Genomic DNA, 26,354 nt, shown 5'->3' on the forward strand with positions numbered 1-26,354 from the left:
GCCTACCCCCCTGCCTCGGTAGCCGGAGCTCCTCAGGCCTGGGCAGTACCGCTTCCCGCAGCGACCTGCCTGGGGCAGCTGGTGGGCTGAGGTTTGTGCCATTAATCTCTCCGGTAATTACAAACCTTCTTTTTGCCATTATGGTATGGCAGGTGCAAGAGAGATGTTTAGGTGTCTGGGAGCGCTGCTATTTGGCCTTACCCATCGGAAGCCAACAAGATGTTGAACACGGGTTTCAGGAATTGACAAAAATCTCTGTGTAAATATATGATGAATAAGCAGGCTGCTGTCGGGTAGCTGTAAAGGAAATGAGAGACAGTCTGACAATTCTCAGATTAGTTTGACACGTTTTTGACACTTCTAAGCGTAGTGGGATGTGGAGAGTAAACTTAGAAGCATTTTTCTGCAAAAGCATATTTAGAGTGGTATAGTGAAAGACGGAAGGCAGTGTTACTTCAAAGAGCTTTCTTCATGAGGGTAATTCAGCTAGGAGTTGAGTTAGAAGCCCTCGTGGTGTTTGTAACACTTTAACCAATTCACATTAAAAACCCAGCGTTGCATAGTCCGGGTTTTAGGAAGAAAAGGAAGGGGAAAACGGCCTGAGAGTATCAACCCAGTGCCTGAGCTAGAGTAATGTCATGGGGAGATGTCACTTCTTTTAAAGGCAGGATTTTTGTGGTTTGCTTTCCTAGGTGGCTCAACGAAGCCCAGCCTTATCAGGTTCATTCTGAACCTGCTCACCAGCCAGAGTGGACAGACTTTTAATACCAGATATCCTAGATTTAGCCTGTTGTAACTCAGAGCAGAATTTGGTCTCCTACACACAGGATCAGTAGATTTGCCCCACTAAATGCTTTAAAATATGATGCAAGGAAAGATTGTGATCAGGCGGGTTATGTCTCCATAACCTGAATTAGACTATAATTGCATATCTCGGTGGATGATGGTGCTGAGGTCAGTGAAAGCATGTACTGAATCAATTAATTTGTGACAGCTGAAATTTTCCCCAGCTCAGCCTTTGGATTTCATTCAAAACTTTCGTTAAAGAAATAACAGTGTTAATTTGCTGCATGCTTTATTTGAAGTATTTTAGAAACCTGGAACCAAGTCTTGGATTTTTTTATTTGCCTAAAACTCCAGCTGACTTCAGTGGGAGCGTTACCCAAGAAGGGAGTTCAAGTGTGAGCCTTTTATGTGGTTAAATAGATAATTGATATGGGTGCAGTTACACCACTTGTTTTTAATATAAATAGCAGTGTGCATGAGGCAGAGAGAGGTGGGTGGTATAGTAATGGCATTTAGAACTGTTTTAATAAATATTTAGTTTAGGATTAGGTTGAGTGTAATTGCTATTAGCATATGCAGTACATTATTATCAGGTGTGTATTTACTGGGGAGGTGAAAGAGGCATTGGCCATCACACAGAGCTGGCCATGATGGCTGCTGCAGATATGGAGGCTCCATCTTCTCATCTTCCTGGCTAGCTCGGGATTGCGTCCATCCTTAGTTACTGCATGAATGTTTTCTCACTGAATCATGCCTGAGATTCAGCCTTTAAAGCCAAAGTCGACGATCAATATCTTGTGAAAGAGGAAGCTAAGTGATTCCTCAGCCTTATGGTGGTAATCATATGCATTTAAAGGGTAGTGGCTAAATTCCTGGAATTAAAATGGAAGTCTAATGATGGGCTATTCCTATTAAGAAATAAAATGTAGCTTTAGAAAAGGCTGCGTATGACTCCATTAGTATGTTTCAGATTGATTGATAAAGATTTTAGTAGCACTTTTTTCCCAGCTATTAGGTGTGGTATAAGGGAGTGATTTCAAAGCTCTTTGGTGTATAAGGCAGTGATAGTATCACTTAAATAAATCACACAGTTTAGCTTGTTTATCTTCCTTATTCTTTTTTAAGGCTGTACAGGGAAATGTGACTTTTTGGTTCTTCCTTAGAACTAATCTGATTTCTAATTTTACTGTAATGAAATTTTAATTTATTTTACTTTTATTCTGTACAAATAGAATGGAAAAGATATAACACAGTAGAAACACTATCTGAAACATATATGTGATTAATCAATTGTGTTTGCTTCTTCTAGGGAAAATCCAGAACGTACCTTTGATTTGGTACTGAAAGTAAAATGCGAAGCATCTGAAAATGAAGGTAATACACTGTGCCTATTGAGATTTATTTATAGAAATGAGAGGTGGAAAAAAAATAGTTTGCATCCTGATCTAGTGTCATTTTATGTTTTGAATTGCTGTGGATTGGGATTGTATTAGAAAGTGACTATGGTTATTTTATTGCCTTTTAAAATCTATTAATGTGTTAATTCATAGTTGTCGTGGGGTTTTATTGTTATGTTTTCATTTTGGCTATTGTAAAAATATTTTTGTTCTGAGAGAAATACTTGCACAGCTTGATTTGAAACGCATCCTCTACAGTTCTTAAGTCTTAAAATGTTGATTTTGTGTAAGATTTCATTTTAGCAGAACAATTGACTTCTGTCTCTCAGTGGAATGTTAATTTTGATCAGTGTGATAGGGAGAAAGTAAGTTCTTTTCAGAAAAAGACTTTCTTTTTAGCTGATGTTTGGCTGCTGCTTTGGTTTGATACATGATACAAACAGCAATGAGTGCTGACTTGAGCTTATATTAGCCACATTTTTTAAATTTCAGCCAGCATTTCTTTAAGTGGTGTCATGGGTATGTGCCTAATAGGTTTACTGAAAACATTTTTGTTGAAGCTAAACAATTGTAGTTCTTTAGGTCTTTTCCTGATAATCCCTGTAATTAATAATGTACCTGTTGTATTATATATTATCCATTATGATATCTCAAGTTCCTCTGCTTTTTTTTTTTTTTTTTTTTTTTTTACTTTTCTTTTTTTTCCTCTTCATAAGATTGTTCATTTAGTTGTGGAATGACGTCTTGGTCCTGGTGCCATCCTTGGGTATGTTCACTTTTTTTGTGACCAGCCAGTGTCCTTCGGTTTATTGCCTGTTTTTTTGATTTGCTGTTGGTACAATCATGGTTTGGGCAATCAGATGGGCTTTCCTAACTCTCTGATCATTGTTGTGGTTTGTATCATGGCACATTTTACCTTCTGTTCTCTCCCTTTTGCAGTTTTTACCTTAGTAATTTTGTAGATGATGTCTATGAACCCTGCTTAGCTACTTGACTTCTGATCTGTTCCTCCTTGCATTGTGCATTTAGTTTCTGCCTTCACCTGACATCCCTTCCTGGGGGCCCGTTCGCATCTCGGCTTAGGCCCAGCTTCAACCAGCAGATTTTATGCTCTTTCTTCCTTTCCCTCCTGAGAGCTAGACTGTTGATAATCCTTTCAGGTCTTCATCTTGAAATCTTGAAAAATGTGGGTTTTTTTCTTCTGTGAGCAGAACATAGATCTATATCCTTTTAATTCCTTTTATCTCCCTTTTGACTTCTGATTTTTGTTTTGCATCTTTCTGCCTCTGCTGCCATAAGAAACCACTTCTCGTTAAGGGCAGCTGTGTGAATGACCACCTACGCCTGATTCTGGTCGTAGTCACTTCCCCTGCCTCCCTCGGTGGGCATTTCGTGCTGTTCGTCAGTTGTCCTCTGTGGAGAGTAGCGTCTTTAAGAAATCTGTGTATCTCCTTGAACTGTGACCTGAGTTAATGTGGAGACTGTATTTGTGACTGTATTGTGGGTGCACCCTCTTCTATTCTGCTTTTTGCTATCATCCATTCTACCCCGTGTGGCCTCAGTTGCTCTTTGTCTATGGGGTGGCCAAAGACAGAAGGGAGGTCTGATTCCGGTAGCGTTGGAGTCTGCGGCGTGTGACTGGCGAGGGTTCTCGGGGTGTTTCAGCTGGCCTGGAGGTTGTGTTGATTCTTGCATGAGTCCGCAGATCAGCACAAAAGTACAGTCCCGTTTTACCAATCAAGATGTGCTGGCTGAATATTCCGGTTACCATCCTGCTGTACTTTGTGACCCATCTGGGATTCGTTTTAATTTCTTTCATATTCTGTCTAATTTGGATAACAAACTCACTCCAGTGAGGGCCTGACATCATATTTACATATGGTATTATGAGCACAGTGATGTATCAAATTAATATATCTGAATGTTAAAGTTATTTAAAGGAAATTCACAAGGGACAAAAGTGTATTGTCTTCACTGCCACTTTAGAAATGGAGCACAAGGCTTGTCATGCTAAACAGGGAGCTTTCAAGGTTGGTTTATTATAAGGCCTAACAAATTTGACAGTTACCCTGTATTGTAGGTCTTGCCTTTAAATAGATTTTCATGCTAGGATAATCTTTTGAATATATCATACTTGAAAACGTGATCCATTCACCTGTTTCTTTGCTCATGCCTCTTTCTTTCTTATGAAAGAGATTTGTGTTTAAATAGGGGCTTTCTCCCTCGCATCCCATCTGCTCCTTTTACTTGATCCTGAAGCTATGTCAGGGCTGAATTTGTGACATCACTGTCACCAGTGTTGCCGTGGAAATATCACAGCCACAAAATTATGATCTCCCTGCATGAGTGAGCAGCAGAAGAAGCCGACTTAGGAGAGAGGAGGACCTTAATGTGACCCATGTACCTTTAAACTTTTTCTTTTCAAGCTTTGCTGTAGCGTGCATTCTCCTGCATTTTAATTTCCCTGTGCCAGCATGTAACTGTTCTAACAAATAAAAATTGAGGTAGCCCTACTGCATGTGTTGCTATTAGTAAGATGATGTTTTTACGAGGACGCTATATGCCTGCAGCAGTGTGACATGATGAAAAATTTTGCTGTTAAAATTATTATGCTTTTGGAAAAGTATTTTTAGATAGCTTCTTAATTATAGCATAGCTCTCAAGGAATGTTACTTTTTTGGGTCTGACAATGTCCTAGGGCTCTTCCAGCTATAAAAGGTCATACATACATGAAATGCAGCAAGGTTTATATGTATTATGAAATTTGTTCTTAAATCATTCCACTAATTATTTCGAATGTTGTTTTCTACTCAATGTAAACACCTAAAAGGTTTCATGTAGGTTAGTACAAATTTATCACCCGGCACTGTAAGATGTGCTTGAGCCTTAGAAATTGGCTAACCAAAGCAGTCTGCAGCTTTTTTTTTTCTTCTTCTCTTTTCTGTCCGGGTCCTTCTATCATGAAAAGTAAACTGAATTTCTGGAAAGTTGATGTTTCTGAACTCTTCCACAGGACGTCCAAAATAATAGTGCCAATGTAATCTTCGTGAAGAGTGTATATTTATCTATGCATACACAAACATATACAGTATGTGCATACACATATATATGTCTGAACTTTAGATTTTGGTTAAATGTGCAAAAATAAAATTGGTAATTTAACTCATTCTGTAAACTGTGTGTCCTATATTGATTTTATTAAAACTGGATTGCAGAGGCCAGACACAGAAGGTGATGCAAATATAGCAGCTAGCAGTAGAAAGGCAATGTGCAACAACTTCTGTGAACACAAGGTCTTCAGCATTTCTGTCCACGGTTTCCCGAGAAGAAGATGACTAAGATTGGTTTCAGTTTGTGGTGGTTAAGAGAGTGCTGTTTGCTACACCTTCATTTTCTTTGATTATAGCACATACGAAAAGCAACAAAAAGGCTGCACGGAGTGCAGGTAGATCCAGGAAATGCAGCCACTGAATGTCGTGGTTTGGGTCTAGGACTGCTTTAGTCCTGACTGTCCAAATTTTACTTGAAAACCCCTTTGAAATAGCCATTCATTTTGTGTTCAAGCAAAGAAAATTGTTTGAACAAGGCTTGAAGTTTTACTGCTTTGTCTCTATTTCCTCTTTAAATGCTAGGAAGCCTTCTATAGCTCTAGGGCTAGATATGTGATTTTCAGAGAAGGTGTTTAATAGGTTGTGTTGAATTGCTTGAATAACTCCTGTAGTTTATCTTGCCTGTGCCAGAATGATAATGAATCTTAGTGATGCATGATCTCTAAATTATTTTTCTTTAAAGGGTCTTCTTTTCATTAAATTTTCAAGGAAAAGCCATGAAAACCAGTTTAATTGTGTATTGGTGGAGTTAAGATCTGTATGAATTAAGTCCAGGAATTAGGCCAGAAATGCAAAATTCTTAGTATGAGGTTTGATTGTGGTTTGTAAGGTACTAAAAAGATATGTAGTTCCAGGAAGGTTCCAATTCTGAAAAAAGTTTAATGCAGTTGGTAGTTCTGTCCATGGGTAACCTGTCTAGCTTTGGTAGGGTTTTGATTAAGAGTCTTCCAAAGCTGCTTTCAGGATTGTGGTCAGAGCAAGCGCTACTTTTTCTTTTTTTTTTTTTTTCCTTCACTGTAGAGAGCTGTTTATTAACCACAGACTCTGAGCCTCTGGGTGTAACGTGCTGATCAGATAACTCTTTTCCTCTGAGGTGCTTTTTTTTGCAGAGCATCACTTGAACCTGATTAAAAAAGATAATTCTATCAGTGTAATACATGAAGAAGTCTGCAGGATTTTTTTTAAGAGCAATTAAAACTTTTGATGTAATCTTTACGTACTGCCAACTTTTTTCACTGTTGGTTTTAACTGGAAAGATACTAAATAAGTACTGGCCTACAGAAAGTTAGGTTTCTCTAACTTTTTAAAGCATGCTGTGTTCTTCAGGTGACTATGAAGAGGAACTATATATTGCTGTGAACTAGATAAGCTTTCTTAGAAATCTTATATTTATTTGTAGATTTTTAGTCTCAAAATCTGTGTTACCATATTAGAATTTATTTTACACCAATATAAAGTTAAAGATGCTTTTTCGCTTTGTACAATGCCATTTCAGAGCATGGGCCATCTGATTATAGTCTTAGATGCAGTTTTTGTAAATAAAAATAAAGCTTTCTGTCCATACTTCTCTGAAGTTTTATTACGCTTAACTAATATCCCGCCCCAACTCATTAACTCATATGTTGTTATTTAGGTTAGTGGTACTTCTCTGTAATGGTTTCTTGTTTTTCCTGTTGAAATTTTCAAATGGTGGTACCTAAAAAGCTTGGAAGAGGACATTTAATCTAGCCTGGTTTCTCTACAGAATTATCAGTTGATTAGGAGCACAATATTTGACAGTCCTTTGTTGAGGATTATATAAATGTTTTGAGGGCAAAAGCGGGTAGTGCCGGAGATTGTGCATCACTTTCATCCTTTTTGACAAAACCAAGGAATATAAGCCAGAGTTTGGCTGATGCTCTCCCATGTATGAGCACCAAGCATACCTGTAAGTCCTTCATAAATTATAATCTTTTGTATAACTTTAAACCCTCCAGTTGTATCTAAATGAATGTTTTCATTATATTCAAATTTCTTTCATTTAATTGGAAAGCTCCTCAGGGTATGAACGATGTCTTCTGTGTGTTTGGACTGTCATTAGCAAAGAGTGGGTGTTGGAGAATTATGAACAACAAAAACAATTAAGGCAACTATGATTTTGCATCTGAGATAAAGATGGGCATTTTGATGCTTTTTACCTTCTCCTTTCGTTCTCCAGAGACTGAGAAGTGGAGGGTAGTCACTCCAGCTTTCAGCTTCTCTTCACAGATGCAAAAATGTGGAGGAAGCTGTTGCTGCTTTTCAGTGCGTCGTTTCCTACAGATTTTTTTTTTTTTTCACCAACCTACAGAGATTCTTGGATATATGTGTAATTTGGAGGTGGGTGCAGATATATGTGTGTAGGAGGGGGAAGAGTAAGAGCTGCTGGAAAAACAGGTCAAGGAAGCCCTTTCTCCTATCTCCCCTGCATTCTTCACCGGGGAGAAGAGACCTCAGTGGGGAGGGATGACCCTACTCCCCAGCAGCCAGAGGACAGTCCTGGAGGAGCGGCGGGCTCTGCTCTACTCCAGAGATTCCAGCTGTAGTATGTGGGGGCAGGCGCGGTGGTATCAATGCTGCTAGAGATTAATTACTCCCCTGCAGGCATTTGCCCAACTGTGTCATTTTTTCATGTAACGCCATATGCCACTTTCAGCAGTGTGATCGGGTTTTGGGCAGTGAAATTAAAAGGGAAAAACTTGATGAGTTAACTAATACTAATATTAACTTGTTATAAAAAGAATTTTGTATAAAATTCAGTAGAATGAACATACTAATATTAATATAACTAAATAGAAGCCGAAAACTGTATTGTGTAATGTAGTCGATCAGTATGAAAGCTGACGTTCTGTGCTTTTTTCAAATTTAATTTTAGTTTCGTTTTAGTACTCAACTATTTGAGATGGCTGCCTGGGGGATAGTTTGCGGGCTTTTAAATTGCTTGCATTCAGAAGTGTTAAGAGTTTGCATATTTTTCTGAGTTAATGTCAGCATGCTGCTGCCCTCCCACACACTGAACAGTCCATCTTACACAGGTTTATCGTTCTTTAAGGAGATGTGTCATGCTGCTAGCTCTCTTCATATATACTTTAATGGCTTGTCTTTCATGTACGGAGGATTTAAAATCTGCTTAAAAAGATTTGAAAACTGGTTAAACTTTCAAGGTTTAAAATGCTTTTTGCAAAGCCCTAAGACACTTCTCTCTCTAGCACTGACTTGAAGAGGCTGAAGTGTAGGGTTTCCTGTCTGGTTCACAGAAACAGTCTTTTTAATTCTTTTTCCTTTGCCACTGGTGATATTATCTGGGGATGCAGATACATGTAGATGCACATGCTCATCATATAACTGTTGGGGTAGATACTTCTGTTTGTAAATAAAATAAAATGTGATCAGGGCTACAAAGGGAAGAGTTATATAACTGTTCGTGAAGGGCTTAAAAACTCCTGAAGCCAAAATAAGTTTTCCCAGTAAAGTGCTATTGTTAGTTCCTTAAAATAGTTTTGTGTACTATGAGCACCGCTTTGCAACTGTGTTAAGAATCTGTTTTTTTCATGGTAGGCTGACATGTGATAACTCCAAGATCCAGGTAAAACCGTGATATTTGCACGCACATACTTAGGATAGAAGATTCGCAGTGACTGACAGATAAAGTACTAAATGCTGAAAACATTAACTTCTTATATTTGCCTTTGACATTTTTCCATGTATCTTGGAACTGTAGCTTTATGTTTAGAACTGAATAATTTGGGTGGACAAGGGCTTCTTATATTTTGTGATTCTGGTTTAGGAGGAAAGATTAAAACTTAATACTGAACTTTATGTGGAAAAGAGAAGAGAAAAAGCAGAAGTGGTGATAGAAAAAAGGCCTGAAAAAGATTTTGGGTGTGGTATCTGTGCTTCCTGAGCTGGGGAGGCCAAGGCAGCAGTTTACAGTCATACTGTCTTCCTTTGCAAAATTCTTAATCCTCGTTTGGAAGGTACTGTCCAAGTATTAAATCCTTAATTAGAAATAAGGCTTGAAAAACGCCCTTAAATTATGTTTCCTAGAGTTTGAATCTGGATCTGGTTTCTTTATGCAATTGAGTGGGTATTCAGATGTAGATTAAAACCTAGCTAAAATTACAAACTTGTGTTCGAAAATAGCATATTAGTTAGGGTTTCTGTGTTTACTTTGGGACATATTTTACAAAGTTTCTTAGTTAATACCAAGTTTTAATCATAGAGGCATAGTCATCATAACCAAGGTATTTTGCCATAGCGGGTTTACTGTTGCATTTTTCCTTAAACTCAGAATGGGAAAGAGAAAATGATTAATACTTCTGCTTACCTTCTAATAGAGAACAAGAAATTCCTATTCATCTGACTTTAGATGCTGTTCACACCAAGGGTTTTATTTGTTGTACCAGTTGAACCTCTTTTAGAACACATCTAAATGTTGTAAATTTACGGTGTCGTGTAGTCGGAAGCAAGTGTTTGTTTTTGGGAGGAGGCAGTTCTTTTGCTCTGTTACAGGGCAAGTTAAATGCAAAAATCTGAGGTCTTTGTATTTAAATACTGGATGCTAAATGTTGAATTTAACTTAACTGTGTTGTGAGAATTGCCCTTGACACAGAGGAGCCGTGCTGATAGTGGTTATAAGACACAGCATCATTTCCCTCAGAAGCTGCAAAGGAAAACTTAACATTTTAAGGCAGCTGTTTCCAGGAATGGAGTTGTATTATTGAAGAACGATGATAATTTTTATGTCTTTGGGTTAAGATGCAATATGAAAAAGCAAAGGTAAAAGAGTGTTTTGTGTTACAGTGAATGTGTTTATGTTCTGTTTAAATGCAAAATAAGAAAAAGTAGCAGCACAGCGATAAAAGACAAGGATTGTGTGACAGTTGTAAACTTACCTGGAGGTCTGTAATGAGTTTGAAATAATGGCGTGAAACCACTGTGCCTTTGGAGTGACAAGAGGGAAACAGTTGTTGTAACCAAGTCTTGCGAGCAAGAGCTGATCATTCATGCATCCTTTTCCTATCAGTTGGAGGTCATTTGGCTCCTAGACTGTTTGCTGTTTGTTTGTGTTTTACTTCAAATAGGTAGCACCGCTAAAAGCAGCATGTGAGGTAAGCATCCTTCCTGCCTCTGGTGGCACCTGGCAGGCTTGTTCTGTGGGTACGCTCTCCGCTCAACTGGTGGGGCTGCTTCTGGAGCTGGCAGGAAATGTTTCTCATGCAGGTCAGATAAGGAGGAACTGGTGGGATTTTCGTGCCATGCAATGTAGCATAGGCTGTTGTTTCATCTCTGAGCATTAATTTCATTTTTTTGGGGTTTATTAAAATAAATGTGTTGCCAGTTCAGGAAACTGAAAAAAACTAGGGATGCTCTTACTTTCTCCTGCCATCTTCCTGGTGGCTTTTGGGCTTCTAGGGTACTCTGAGCGTTGGAATTGTGTCGAGGTTATGTTAAACTCCTGTTCTTTTGAGGAAATGGGTTCAACAACTTCACTGGTGCCTTCCAGTTTTCTGTTCGCATAGTAAAACTTGGCTCTTAAAGAAAAAAACAAATACAGTTAGATCCCTGTCACCCATGGTCGCTTTAAGGCATTGCACATTTGGAGGTAGATTGAATTTTCATGTTGTGTAAACAAAATTCTGTCTAAAGAGCACAATTATGCTAGATTGGTATCATGCAGTAATTCATAGAACTGAAAATAGTTAATGGTATCGTGACACAACATGGGAAATTCTGAAAAACTTTGTGTCCAGGAAAGAGTTTTGCTGGTATTTGTATTCTAGGTATCTTCTCCCTGCTAAGAATATTGCCAGATAAAAAAGAACTTTAGTTCCCTAGCAGCAGATGAATTGCTTACTTCTTTAGCTGAAACTAGTGAACTTTTCCTGTTATGTCACAGGTAGCTGTGATGACAGTGATTGTGTGCCAGGACAGGTAAAGATTTCTGACACTGGAAACTGAGTGAGGTGAGGTTCTGAGCATTCAGTTGCAGTTTCAATCAGGCATTTTTAATTGGTGCATCTGAGTAAACCCATTTTAGTTTCTAGGAATGGGTACGTCCCATGTAATGGAAGTACATGTTTACATCTACTTTTACTTGGGGTCAGAGCCCTGTAGTGTCTTGCCAGGTCTAGTCTAAAAATGCTTATACAAGTGTCAGCTGGGGGGGAAAAAAGGTCAGATCAAACTAGCATGTGTAGTTAATAAATAAGCAATTGAAAAAGAGAATTCTCTCTCTCAGTCTTGATATAATATGCTGTATTTTACATAGAATAATTTGAAATGTATTCTTTTGCATTCTGGTTGTGGTGTTAGAAATCAATGCTATGAAACTGCATAACAAAAAAAAAATGCTTGAGATAACCACCTCTAAAGTGCCTGGCTGAAAACATTTTTCACTGGCAATAAAAACCATAGTAAGTTGAAGCTTGCCTTAAATTCTCTGGCAACTAGTGATAGTGACTATCTTCTTTTTAAATAAACAATTTTGTGTGACGTTGCCGGACACTAACAGATCTAGCAGACTGCTTTGTCGTTGAGAATACTTGTCAGACCTTGCAATCCTTGGAGGAAATTTGCGTTACGTTTTCGATAGTGAACAAAAAGCAGTCCTTTCAGCTCCTATTATTGGGGAAAATGATGAAGGAAAGGATATACCAGACCAAACAATAATAAAAATAAATTAAACTACCAGAACTTTCAGTGGAAGTGAAATAGGGTGAAGGTTGGAAATAGAAAGGTTGGTGAATCAGTGTTGGCTGTGGACAACAGAGCTCCCGAAGCCAGTAAATCCATGAGGATGGGCAAAGTCCGAGCACTTACTTTCTTAGTGGCTGGGGAACACGAACTTGGTCTGCTTGTATACGATCTGCTTCATGCATTTGAGATAGATGAGAAAGATCTGAAACTGCAGCATGCTTTGAAGCTCTGGAAGGAGGAAAAAGTACTTTGCTTCCAGCCCTAAATTACTTCAGTTCAATCTGTAGGCTTGCCTGACCCTCCTAACATGGGACTGAAGGTGTCTCAGGTCTGACACACTGCTTTTCTCTGCATTTCCCAGAAAAGTTCTTGGTAACAGCATTTGCTCTCGCAGAACCCATCTGTAGGCTTCTCCTACCCAGGTGTTTTGGTTGGTGGTGCTTTCTATGACTGCTTGATTCTTCTAAACTGAAAAATACTGTGTGGTAATATGTGTGAAAATGAAGATATCTTGTTATAAGATGTTCTCCACAAAAAGAGTACCCAGCAGAAATTTTGGTTTTCTGGTGAACAGTGGCTGTACTTCATACGCCGTCCAAGTTTTAGAATGCTCAATAGCCCATCTAAAGGGAGACAGAAGTATTCAGGATAAAAATTTGGCTGTGTATGCAGTCACTTCAGTAAGTTGTGGCCTGGGATTGCAGGATGATCTGTGCACTCACCAGTTAACATCGTCATTAACGACTTTAGTGAAAGAGAGTCTGAAATGAATTCAACTTAGGACAGTTGCAGAGGCACTCATTATGGTTGTATTGTAACATGGATTTAGAGTCAATCTGTGTGAAGTAAATATATACCCTTAGCATATGCAGTTCTTTGGGATGCCTGCTAGGAATATAACTGGGCTGTGTATGGAGCCAAACCAGAACTGCTCACATTGTGTCTTAGAAACATAATAGGATTTTATAAGCTGGTGAAAGTGCATTGTTTTCTTTGTGTCTCATCATGTACACTCCTCCTTGTATCTCAATATAAACAGGGAATCTTGATACTGACGTATGCTACTGGGGTACTTCTGCTACTGGAGTTTTGCTCCTGTGTATTTTAACACTAGAAATTATTCATCTAAGCATGACCAGTATGTTTTAATTGTCAGCACATCTTGAAATATTCATCTTTCAGTGAGCAAGACCAAAAGTCTTGCTAGGACAGAAAGTGCCGGAACAGCATAAACAATAGTTGCAAACAAAGTGATGTTTCGAAGTGCTTTGTATGCAATGAGGCCAAAGGGATTTTGGTGTTTTCTTTTGGTTGTTTTAGATCTGTGTTTAGTTAAGGTTGCTTTGGATATGTAGAACGGTATACGTTACTTAGCATAGCAGTTAATATAGTAGCTTTGTGCTTGTGGGTGGGAACACAATGCAAATCATGAAACAGATACAAATTGCCTAATCTGAGATAAATGTTGAAACAGTTAAGTGTTACAGAAAGTAAGAAAGTGGTTTTTTATTGATTGGTGTTCCAGAACCTAATTTTTTTCTTTTTAAGTCCCAGCAGTATATATATTCAATTAATCTGTTTCATGGGAATATTAGAAGTCCTGTCATATATGTAAAACAAAAAGAAATGATAGCGTATGCTGTGTGTTATCCTAAATTAATATTCCTGTGGCAGAGCAATACTGATCTGTTACAAGAAAATAATACATCTTAGAAACCAAAGAAACCACAGTTGAAATATAAATCAGTAGTTCTAAAGTTTAATTACCCCATCATAGTCATACTTTGTTCACCAACATTTCTGGAGGATTTTGTTTAACTCTACACTGTAATCAACTAGACATACTGGAATGATGCGAGTATTGCAAATGTGCAGGGTTAGGCAGAGAGCCAGATTTTATCCTCAGATCTACTTTGAACACCAATGGCTGGGAAAGATGAATTTGAAATCAATGTTTTCAGCTTCATTAGGTTCTTCTTAAGAGAATATTTACTCTGTAGCAGCGATGGAAAACGGTGGTTTGTTGAGATACACTAACTGACTCCTTGAATCTGAAATTCTCAGACATTATAATATAATTTTTAATTATCTTCAAATAAAATATATGAGCAGTGAAACAAGAATGCTCTTTCATATATAGCTGTGTTAGAAGTTATGGGCATTGATAGAATGCACAGGTGTGTGGATAAAATCTGCTTTATGTGTGATGAACTGCAATCCTGCCCTCTAGAAATTCCTGTGCCCAGAAAACTGATCACATACACCACAGATATGGTGGTACAAACCACAGTATCATACAAAGTACCAGCCAAGTCTGGTTTTGGGTGGTAGTAAGTCAACAAAGAAAAGCATTTTATAAAGAACAGGTGAAATATCTTCCTAGCTTGTGGCTAGATGGCTCAGTAGTTATTAATAGGATACAAAATCTTTCAGCTCTGGAATATGTTTGCAGAGCTAGCTCTGTGTTTGGTTTTTTTTTTCTTTTTTTTTTTTCTTTGAGTGTCCTGTTATTGTCCATGCTTCCTCCTTTGCATGCGTGAGGCTTATGTTTGCTTTTGATTTAGCAGCGCTAAGGGAAAAGGATGAAAAAAAAAACCCACATTGCAAGGGCCAGATATAATCCTAGATTCATTTTGGACTTTGCTGATGTTGAGCTTCAGCCAAACTGCGGAAAAAAATCGTTGCACAAAGGTAAAACACATACTCTGTTAGTAGGAAGTGCAAGCACCAGTCACCCCCAAAGGGGAGTGAAGAAAGCCAGGATCATGTCGCTGAAAGCCTGAGTGATGCATTACTGTGGGCCACATCAATGAGCCTTACTGCTAATAAGCATCCATTAGGCAAGTTCTGCAAAAAAAAGCCAAGTCTTTGAATAGCATTTTCCAGGAAATAGACGCTTCAAGTTTGAAATGAATGACTAAATCTGAGCACAGTGCATTTTCTTGGTAGTAGTTTTCTGGCACTAGTGATAAGCGTTACTGTCTTCTGTTCTATAGCCTGTCTTTCCACGGGCAGCTAGGAGAAAGCAAAAGCTGCCTTAGTTACTGCAGGGCTGCACAAAAAGTGTGTTGGTGTAACTGAAGTAATAGTGAGGGGATGAGCGCTCCCGAAACTGTCACGAAGAAAATGGCATATGTATGCTGGTTCTCATTGCTCGAAATCAAGTGCATTATAGAGAATTTATATAATTTTCCTAAGTGTTAGCTTTTCCTGTCCTGGAAGTAAATATTTTTTTGAAATATCATTTTTATAATACCAGAAAATGACTGAAGTTTGTTTGGTTTTGTTCATTGGTGACTAAAACCTTACTTAGCAATGTATTTGTAGTTAAAGCACCTCTTATGAGCTCCCCTTCAAGCAGGAGCTAGTGGGGGTGAAGTGGTTAAGCAATGCTTTCACCTCAAATAGTCTGAGTTTTGTGGGTAAGACAGTGGAGAAAATTTACTGTATAACCTTTTAAACATATTCAAGCAGTAGACAACCTTTAAAAAAAAAAAGCCAAAAAAAAAAGCCTCTTTATAAGCTATTGTATCATGAAATATGAGGGGACTGTAGTTGTGACCTCTTTGAAGTGCTGTAATATCTACTGTTGAAAAGATTAAACAAGACTATGTATTGTTATTACCTTTGCACCGCAGCAGCACTTCAGCTGCATGTCTGTGTGAAAGTTATAACTTCCTACTGACCTGTAACTTCAAAAAGAAAGATGTTCTAGGCTGTATTCAAGTAGGAAATTTACCAAAAGCTTCATTAAAACGTTGTTAATGTTGCCTGATGCAACAACACATTTACAAGGTGGTGTTTCAAGATACTCATAATCCAGGGAAATCAGGTAATTAATAGGTAAAAACTACATGCCAATTTACCCGTAGCTCATCAAACATATCCTTAGTTACTTACTGCCTTGTCACTCTTCAAGGAATAGCAGTTGTGAGAAAGGTACCCACTCCGCTTTCTGTTTTTACCATTAGGGGCTTGGATGCCTTGCCAAGAAAGAGGTGTGATTAGGCACCTCTTTCTTTTAATCCCCTTTGCGGCAGGGGGAGCTGAAAGGACTCCTGTCACCTTGTACTACAGTCCCGGCGTTGCTTTGCTTCTCTAAACTTGTCCTGTGTAAGAAAGCTGGCCAAGTAAAACTAGTAGGTTTCTGTGACTGTTAACGGGTGAATGGCTCCCCGTGGCATGCGGAGAGCAGCTAGGAAATGGGGAGAAAATCCGAGGAGCAATGACTGAGTTGAGAGAGGGAGCAGATTAGGGTTGTGCTGGTGCGTAGCATCGCTCTTCATGTCATCGTTTTTAGAGGGGAGAATATTGCTGAACTCTGTTCTCAAAGAGTTCAAGGCACCACGAGATGCGTTACATTTAAGATAACAGAGTTTATTTGATTCTTTTTATTCAATGAAAGCTAGATTAACGAGCAGGGAGTAGTGAAGTATGAGACTATGAGGTCTCGTTAGTTCAGGCTGAAAGTTTTGCCATTCATAATGTGTTTGTAGCATTTCAGAGCATCTGATAATTGCTTCTGTTAGAAAGCAATACCGATCTGCTATTATGTAAAACACAGGATTTGAAAATAGATCAATATTTTAAAGAACTATAAAAATGGATGAATCTGCTATGCGTTCTTTTTGTTACCAAAGCCTTCCTGTATATTTAGCAAAGAAATAACAAACACTAAAGTGCAGGTTTTTTTAAAACTGTTGTACAGTTTCATTCCAAAAGCAAAACAAATAATTGATGTGTTCACTTACCCTTTATTAGAACCTTTTTTTGGGGAAAAAATGAACAGTTTGTAGTCAGAATTTTCTTAAGTAGTTTTCAAATATTACTGAAGGATTATATTCAGTAACCTTTTTCTTTTTAAATTTAGCTGCAGGGCTTTGTGGTACTTGAAATGACTCATGCTTTGTACCACGGCGTAAAAACTTATCCCTTTGTACGTGTAGAACTATAACTCCCATTTTTTGAAGCAGTTTTAGTGATTGACTAATTGAGATCAAAATGATTAAAGAGCCCAAAAGCGATGGTAGATGAGTAATTCTTTGTGTATCTGTCAGTGTTAAGGCGGGTTTTAGATGTACATTTGTGTGTAGTTTATTTTCTTGCATGTGGTGCTTCTAGGATGGTGCATATTGCATAATTGTTTAGATGTTAATTTGATTATATGCTTGTAGGTCAGGATTGAAAAACAATTTAAGTAATTTTGTCTTTAAGTATAAGAAAGAACAAGATGGTAAACAATAGCATATAGATAAAGAAGAGGACAAAGTAGGTCAACCAAGTCATCTGGGCAGGGTGATTCTTAAATATGTTTTGTGTGTTTGGTTTATAACTGTCGTGCTAAGAAAATTTCTTTTATAATCAGAAATGAGATTTCAGTATCTTGCTCAGTAGCTTAATGAAGTATATCCCTTATCATAGTGCAGTTGGTTCCTCTTTTTGCTGTCCTCTCATTTTTGATTTCAATTTTGGGTGTAAGTGTATGTGGGAGGAAGTTGTGACTGAGGCTTTTCATTAAGGAGATGCTCTGTAATTTGAAGAGCAACAGAAATGTATTCTTAAATTAGACTTCTGTGTTTGAAAATCTATCTTTCAGTAGTTCTGTGCAAAAGAAAGATGTTGCTTCTCTCATTGTCAGGATAAGTGAAGATTCTGGGGTTTTTTCATTGCAGATGAGTTATCTGTGCATTCCGTGTTGCTTAATGCATACGTGATCTCTGTGTGAAGGCACATGTCCCCTTTCGCGTAACTGTTAAAACACTGGTTAATAAAAACAGCTGAAGTTAGCTACAGCAGGGTGTTGCAGTTCAGTGCTTCAGTGATACTGGCCAGCATGACTGAATCTGGCTGAATTATCCAGAAGATTTCTTCTGAGATGTGCTAAACTCTGCTTGCCAGATCTGGCAGCTTAAGATACGTCTGATGTTGCTGCAAGGAGCTCAGCGTGCAGCCTTTGAAAACAAGGCTGCCTGCTTGGAACAAAACACCTGAACTCCCGGTCTAAAATACCAACCCTTTCCTGCATTGGATGCAACTTCTTTCCTGGGTGGATCCAAAACTAAACCATTACCTATTTCTAGTGGTCTCCAAAAGTGTCAGGCCCCCCTTTTGCCTTCGTGAAAACTGCTCTGTCCTTCCTCAGCATGGGTGAAAGGGGATGGGCCTGACGGGAAAGGGTTTGGGGGGCTGCCCCCCGGGACCTGCTCCGTATGGTCACGTTCCTGGTGCGACCCCATTCTTATATTTCTAACTGAAAGAAAAATGGAAAATGTGTCAAAATACAGGTTCTAGCCTCCTAGGCAGAGAAGAAAAACCAAGAGCGGGCTTTGCAGGAGCTCATTCCCCCGCCATGTGCGCAGCGGGTGGTGGCAGGAGCGGGCGCCTCGTGCCTTGTGTCGCTGCCCAAGCCCTCTCTGCCAGCTTCCTTTCTCTGGCGTGCATACCCGTGGTCAGCTGCTTGGGCCTGGAAGTTGGTTAAAGCTGTCATTTATTTTCTTGTGGCCAACAGTGGCCTATCTTGTGCAAGCACCCTTGTTTTTGAGCCCCTTTTATACCCTTGGCCTCCGCAGCACCCTGGGCCAGTCCTGAATGTGGCTGCGGTACAGAGTTTGCGAGCAGAGTTTCCTTCTGTTTGTTTTAAAGCCACTACTGTTGATTCATTTGGATTATAGGTTTTGTATTACAAGAAATAGGGAGTAATTATTTCCTTTTCACCGTCACTTGCGCCATGGGTGATCTTTTATCCCCCCACAGCTGGCTGTCTAACCTAAAGAGTGTAATTTGTTGAGCCTGACCATAAGTAGGTGCTTTTGCATACCTATGATATATCCTTTCGTATTCTCTCAATTTTTTTTGTTTTTTGGGGAGATGGTGGTCATAACTGCATAAATATCCAAGGTGTCATCATGTTATGAATTTCTATAGCAGCAGAGCGATGATTCACAATTTTTTTTTTTTTTTGTCCCATGCTTGGAAGCAAGTGTTTCATCACTTTTACCCATGGTGGAGAATCTGCTGTTTATTGTTACTGCTCTTTCTCATAACAAGATTATAAGTACATGGAGTTGTAAAAACAAACATCACCACCCCCAAACCACAACTTTTTGAATTCTATGTCTGTTTCTAAAGCTTCAAGTCAGTAGGTCATCTGATCTCATGTAGTGCAGTTCTTCAGGGTATTTTTTTCCTGTTTGGTATGAAGCTATGGTGCTAAACGTGGGGTCAGAGAAGAGAATATAAAAATGGCCCAAAATGTATTTTCAGCATACGAAGAAGAATCTTGGATTTTTACTTCTAGCCACAGGGAGAATTTCAAAGTGTTCTGATTTTTAAATCTCCCATATTAGTATTTTTTTTTTCCTCTCAGTAACCTGGTTTAGAACTAAAAATAGTAATGAATCGTAAGAAAATAAATCTGTTTCTATTATCATACTCTTGGGTTAATGCTCTGGATTTGTTCCTTCTCAGATGTTTTGTCTATCTAAAATCAGTTTGCATATATCCTCTCAGACCGGCCTACATATATGTGAAAATGTGCATCTTGTTGAATCACACCCACAGTGAATATCTATAAACAACCAAGTTCTTTAGTACCATGGGCAGGTTTATAGTATTGGATCCTCTGTTGTTGTTTTTTGGCAGCTGTGTTGTTTTGGGAAGCTGAGGTTCCTGTGTAGCGCTACTCAGCTTCAGAGAAAAAATGGTTATTCTATAGTTTTGAATTTAATGCCCTTAAGTTCTCATTTGAGAAATCCCTCTTGTAGTTACTGATTTGGCCAACCTATTTAAAAGTAAATTGAATGTCAATATATCAGATTGAGCATCCATTGCTGTCTGGCACTGAGCAGACGTTGTCTGCAGAGAAGGCAGAGTGCAGTGGGCACGGAGCAGGAGGCATATCCGATCCGTGGTGGAGAAGGCAACCATCTTCCTTTCCAATTTAATTATACTAAATGCCTCTTTATTACTATTTCTTTGTATCACTTCTGGAGATTAGTGATAATGTGGTGGAGTTTGTGTGTGATAACTCCAAGTAAAAGTAGCTCAGTCCAAGCCCGAGGGTGTTTGGGCTGTCGCTGTAGCGCAGCAGGTGTTGCTGCCGGTGACTGTAGTGTGCAATACAGGGCTCCTTGGTAGGCCGTCCAGTGGTCAGTCTCAGGAAAGATCACAGAGCCTAAAACACATCACAGATTGACTTAAGTATTTTTATAGCTAAAGATATTAACACCTAGCAGTCTCTAGGTATGACAGCAGCTATCCTGTGTGGGATTTTTTTTTAAAGGGCCTTACAAGGAACATTAAAATACCCTGGCTTCCTAAGCATGACTGTCCTGTGTGGCAGAGGGAGATGGCAGCATGTGCCTGATGTCTGATACTCCATGAAGACAGAAAAGGTTATCTCCTTCAGGAGAGGAGGTTTTCTGCCTCCTTCGCAAATCCAACCTTTTCGACCTGTTGAGAGAACTGAGGTTGCTGTTACTCCCATCCTGGGGCGTTGCAGTTACGGTAGTGTTTGTTTCCAGGCTCTCAAGTCCTGTTGCTTTCCACGTACTGCTGCTGTGACCAGGCCCTGTGGGGTAGCTGGTAAGGGATAAGTGTGGGTTTTCTTTTTGTTTTTCCTGTTATGACAAGAATGATTTCACGCTTTCTTGTTTCATCACACTTTAAAAACAAACAAAAAACCCAAAAAACGAGCAAACACCATGACGTTCCCCCAGTCAAGCAACCGATGCCAAAGAGCAATCCGTTTGCCTCTTATTTTGAGACACTCTGGCTCTCTTTTCAAAGCAGATTGGTGAAATCGGTGAGAGAGATGCATTTCCTCAGCTGTGGCTTATTCTCCTAGCAAAGCCCCGGGAACTCTTTCCAAAGTACACACTCAAGAGAGGCCGCAAGAACTCTGCAAAGATGCAGGCATCTATTTGTCTGCAATAATAAAATCTTTTCAGTAATTCACAATATACCATATGCTTATTCAAACATTAAAATATTGCTCAGGTCTAGGTTGTTTTTTTTTTTCTGGCCTGCTTGTGGATTTTTTTTTTTCAAGATGAAAGAATATATTTTTATTAACGTTAGTCCACTTCAGTAAACTTTCTTGCCATTGTGTATTATTTATGCTATAGAAATGCAAGTGTTACAAAGAAACAAAATACAAGTCATTGCAGCGTGGGGTTGTTCTCCCCCTGAAAATCCCATGGTTTATTTGCACACTAATTTTATAGATACCTTTTCTTGCCCAGAGTTCTCCTTTTTTGATGACAAGTGATGCTGAGCACTTACACGTCTTGTTCCATACAGCAACGCATAAAATATTTCTGTTGCCATGCTTCTGTTATTTTAATTGCTGAAGAAAACTTGGACAGTGGGTAATACTGATGCTATACTTTCAATTAATTCTGGAAGATACACTTCTTTTCCTATGTCTCGAGCTTTGCATTAGTGTATCCTTAGTGAGTATAAAGTTAGGCTCTGTAGATATCCAGAACACTAGGCGCTTGAATATAATTTAATAATCTGTGTATTATTTTAAAGACACACATAAGCAATAGCTGCTTGCTAATAAAATGCATTTACTGACCCATGAGTGAATTGATCCCTATGAGTATTTAAAGCTTAGGGCTCTAAAAGTTTTTCTCTATCTTTATGTTAAACAATGGAAAGTTTTACCGTATGTTCAAATAACATCTTCATCAGGTTCACAACAGGATACCATAGTTAATTTTCAGTTGAGTGCTTTACAGGATTTTCTTTTTGCTGGCTGGTTGGGTGAAAGTCTAGACGCTGAGAGACGAGGCGTTAGAGGGGCCTCACAATATCGTTATTGTGAATGGTAAGTAGGAGCAGCTTCCTCTGATGTACGGACTCCATGCCCAAACCGGTAGTACAAAGGCATAGCTTTTGTTCAAGGGGATAGGGGCTAATCCGAATGCTGCACACTGTGAAAAACCTTTTATGGAAGGGAGGAAAAACTTGCCTTGAAGGTGAGAGGTCAGCAGTTTAACCTCTGACCATAAAATAAGAGACTACCGAAGAATAGGATGAACAAGGGGGAAAAATACTTCAAGTACTCCATTCTTTGTTTATCAAAAATGGGTCAAGCAAATGAGTGTCAGGAACGGTTACAGGAGTTCTGATGGGATGCAAGTGAGTCCGAAGATGTGTGCTGGCTTAGCTGTGCGTTGCTACAGAGTTTGGAGCTTGCATAGCGCTCTCTTCTCAAATGCTTGATAAAGAGATCCCCAAATGAAAACGGAGTCTTTCAGCAACCCTAAAAAGTACAGTTACTCAGCTCTCCGCCTCCCCAGCCCAGATCAGATCCTTTTTTTTTTTTAAATATTTTTTTGATTTTAATCTTCCTTTGCATAAATTAACATCATTTAGCATTTTAACTGTTTCCACTCTTTCTGGACTGGTTTTTTTGAAGTTTATAAAGAAGCATCACAGTAATAACCTCCTCATGAGCGTTCAACAGGCAGTGAGATGGGTGTCTTTAGTTAATGCCGCGGGTCTTTGGGTGGTCAGTGCTATTGTACCACAGCAGGGGAGAGCTGTTTCCAATCTTTGTGCAAAGGGAATATGGAGGCTTTTCCCACTGATCTCATTTTGGTATTATCAGTGCTGGGAATTTAGTCGTGATCCAATTAGAAATGATGGAAGTTATGTTGACTAATAGTTAAGCCTCCCATATTCTCAGGTCCACCCATTTGGACTAATTGGTTACACTACTCTTGACTCAGGCTGGCAGAAGATACCAATGTTGATTAATATACTTGGGGCGTTAAAGCTCCCTGCCTGACATACAACCATTCCTTGTGCTTCACTACATCCAGCCCATGAGAAGCACTACTCTCCTCCCTCCTGGTCTCTCCCAGCATGCAAAAAAGCAAAGAAGAGATAATGCCTTGCTTGTGCACCTCTGGAAGTTTTATACTTCACTGGCCATAGATGTGTTTTATATATGAGGTAAATTCCTCTTCCTGCTTTACACAAAGGGATTAAAGCTAGGCTTTGTTGTTGACCCTCTTCACATGTCACATCTTCAAACATTTGCTTATGACCTGGACAGCTTTAGTCCCCCTGCATTAAGAGAGGTGATCGGTAACCACCAGCATTCCTCAGCCAGTCAGTGGCAGGACTTCTCGGCACTCGGGGAAATACGTTGTGGTACATGCTTGATTTTATTTGTGCTTGGAAATAGCACAACCTCAGGCGTCATGCTTCCATTGACTCTTGGCTGAGCTTAATCCTTTGTTTCTCAATTTCATATAGACATCCATCTTTCTTCTTTTTAATTATATAGGGGCAAATTCCTCAGAAAGGTATTACGGAGTGTACTTGCATGACTTGACACATCTTCAAATGAGAGAGAAGACTCTTCATTCTCTTTAAGACCCTTAGAAACTGTTTGGGTTTACTGATTAGAAAATACAGTGTTTTAGTGGAGAGCTTGTCAAATCTGCAGAGTTGTTTAATAAATCAATGTTAAATGAAAGACTTAGGATTGTGGCTGTTGCTGGACATACCCGTGCGGGTGATTCCTATAGTTATTAAGTGAAAGCAAAATGAATAACCCGTTATACTCTATTTGCCTTGCTGTTAATAGGCTAGTTTTGTAACTTTTTCAGTGGGCAGCATTCAATATGAATTGTGACCTTTTAGGCTTTTCAAATTTGATGGGATAAAACAGTGTTCTCAACCAAAATTACTGACATTTTTGCCCTTGGGGAAGCATCAGGAGTTAAAAGGTTTATGCATACCTTCCAGTATCTTGTATTTAAATTTGGAAAACAAGAGATACAGTTTTTCCCCTGTAATTATTTTTTCTGGAATCTTTAAAAGTAATCTAAGCCTCTTCTATACCTTATGAAAGATGACTGGTGATGTCATCATGTTCTGGAATAGTATCTCATGCAACATGTCCATATTTCAGGAAGAAAAATGGGTTAAAACTACTGCTGTATGTAGTTCATATCTCGTTACTAAGTTCTTTTTTTCTGACTAATTGCTACAGTGGTAGAAAACTTTGTGGTAAAAATTACTCTATGTATCAAAAATAAACTTTCTAAGTCATGCATATCTTAAGGTGGTTTATTGGTTGTGGGAAAGCAAATGGCAAGTGAGCATGGACTTGAGCTGGAACAGGGTTTTATTTCTGGAATCTTAACTGTCACTTTTCCCTGAAAAAAGGAGGTATGCTTTACAGTTTTAAGCAGAATGTTATTCCATGGAATTTACCTACCCTGAAAAGAAGTCCTCTGCGGGCGGATGGGGCTTTAGGCTCCGGTTCTGTCCTGAATGTGTTTTTCAACATGCAGGGACGGACACCCACCTCGCAGGCCTCCTGTTGTGTCTAGAGCAGGTTAGTCCCCTTGATAGGAATGAAGAATTTTAGCAATAACAAGTCATCTGAGATAACTTGTTAGAATTAAGATGTGATATTTGCACATCCATAATTCTTCAAATGTATTTTTAGTCTTTCCAGTTTTCAGAAATGAGTGGATTTTCCCTGCTCTGGCAAGTGTGCTGATTTTGTTTATCAGAATGATGGAAGGCTCAAGATAAGAGAGTAGTTATCTGAGGCTTGCTTGAGAGAGAGTATGTCTTTCTACTTGAAAGGTGCAGCAGTGTTTTCGTACCCTGTATGGTTTTTTACTAATTATCAAAACAATTAATTAAAAAGGTGCTATAAGGAGATACCTTACTTTATATAGACATAATTTACAAATACATCATATCCCATTGATTATGAAATTGTCAGCATGGGGGATTATGGTTAGACTTCATTAATAAAAAAATGGGCTTAGTTATCTTAAAGCAAAGCAACTTCTCTTTTATCTACCTGCATATTGAACTGTTCTTGATGAGAAATGCACGTGCGTTAATGATTTGTTTTTTCTGCAGCATAGTGTATTTTAGCGCAAGAATTTGCTTGTCTGAAAATATTTTAATATTTCTTCCGAAAATTTATGAAGACTACTTGGCACCTGTGATTAATTCTTAGTATTCGTAGCTTTTTTGTTTTCCTGATAAATGACCAGTGAGACAACGGTATTTTCTTGTGGCCCATCTGGTCAGGACTTAAATTTGTATTTAGATCAGAAACTATTAGCCTTTAGCATTGATTTCAACTGTACACCCTTGCTGGTCTAGGTTTCGCATACATAATAGTGTTCAGCTATTTCTTCTAGAGGTGAGTTTCCTTTTGTTATCAGGAACAAAAGGAAAAATAAAGAGGAAAGCTCCAGGTAGTTATCAAATTGTTACCAAACCATACTGACCATTCAGATCATCCTTTTAAGCCCTCCTGTGGTGAATGTGCAGCCTGGCAGCACTACTGCCTTACTGGTGGAGATGGCGAACTGATGGAGATGGGAGGGCAGAGCAGGGGTGTGAAATGACTAGAAGTGGTTAGTGATGTGGGGCTTGTAGGTAACCTGAGGTTTGTCTGATGATCTACGTCGAGGAAGAAGTTGGAGAAATAGGTACAAAATGGATGCTAGAATCATACAGCCCCTCCAACATGTGGAAGACATAATAGCATCTGATCCTTTCCTGCAACTACTGAACACAGGGAAGTTGTGCAGTGAGAAGGGCAGTGGTTGAGAGGAGACCTTTTTATGAAAAATTTCTTACAGATGAATGTAATATAATACGTAATATTACATGCAGTGTCATATATTTCAACTTCTTGTGCATTCTGTGTGTTGATGGCTGTTACTGTTGTGCAAGTTCATAGGTGCATTCTGAAATATTAGCATCAGATTTATTTGGTAAATCGATGTTTTTAGATGAGACATAACCTTAATTTATGCTGTTGTTGATTTATTAATAAGTCATTCCTTGTTCTTTCACATCAATAATAATAATATGATTTTTTCCCTTGCTAATATTTTTGACTGCTGTATATCTGGTGCATACACATTCATTACTCATGGCTTCCCTGTTCCCATCTCTGTCCTTTTCTGCTGTAATGCTCTTTGGAAAGTAAAATTAAGACCTTCATTACTTAAGAGGCAGAAATACTCAGTTCAAGCATATGGATGGCCCATCTTTCTGTAATACTGTCTTCCTTCCTGTAGTCCTTATCTGCCCATCCCCAAGCACCCCATTGCTCTTCCGCGTGCGCGCAGGTCTGTTTCCTCTCTTCTTTCTACCCTGCGTGGCAGTAACCTCTCTCGGGGCCACTTCTTTGCCTCTGTGACCAGACAGCCGACCAGCTGGGAGCCTGCAGCCCGGCTGGTGTAGCCTGGCGTTCTGATCCGCGAGGCGGCCGGGCTGGAGTCGGGCTCCCACCCAGCAGCGTAGCTGTGTACCTTGCAGGGTGCCTTCATGGATGTAAGTG

General features: G+C 39.0%; 1 protein-coding gene across 1 annotated transcript in view; it reads left to right on the top strand.

The window, feature by feature from the left end:
• Positions 1 to 140: 140 nt before the first annotated feature.
• LOC104074410 (DENN domain-containing protein 1B-like) overlaps positions 141 to 26,354 on the top strand; it is a gene marked incomplete at its 3' end in the record, with an annotated part of 76,777 nt that continues 50,563 nt past the window's right edge. The window contains exons 1-2 of the mRNA XM_009574503.1: positions 141 to 259; positions 2,096 to 2,160. Coding sequence (XP_009572798.1) covers positions 141 to 259; positions 2,096 to 2,160 — 184 coding nt within the window. The remainder of the gene's footprint in view (positions 260 to 2,095; positions 2,161 to 26,354) is intronic.

The sequence above is a fragment of the Fulmarus glacialis genome, unplaced genomic scaffold, assembly GCF_000690835.1.
Source record: "Fulmarus glacialis isolate BGI_N327 unplaced genomic scaffold, ASM69083v1 scaffold39123, whole genome shotgun sequence".
Taxonomy (NCBI): domain Eukaryota; kingdom Metazoa; phylum Chordata; class Aves; order Procellariiformes; family Procellariidae; genus Fulmarus; species Fulmarus glacialis.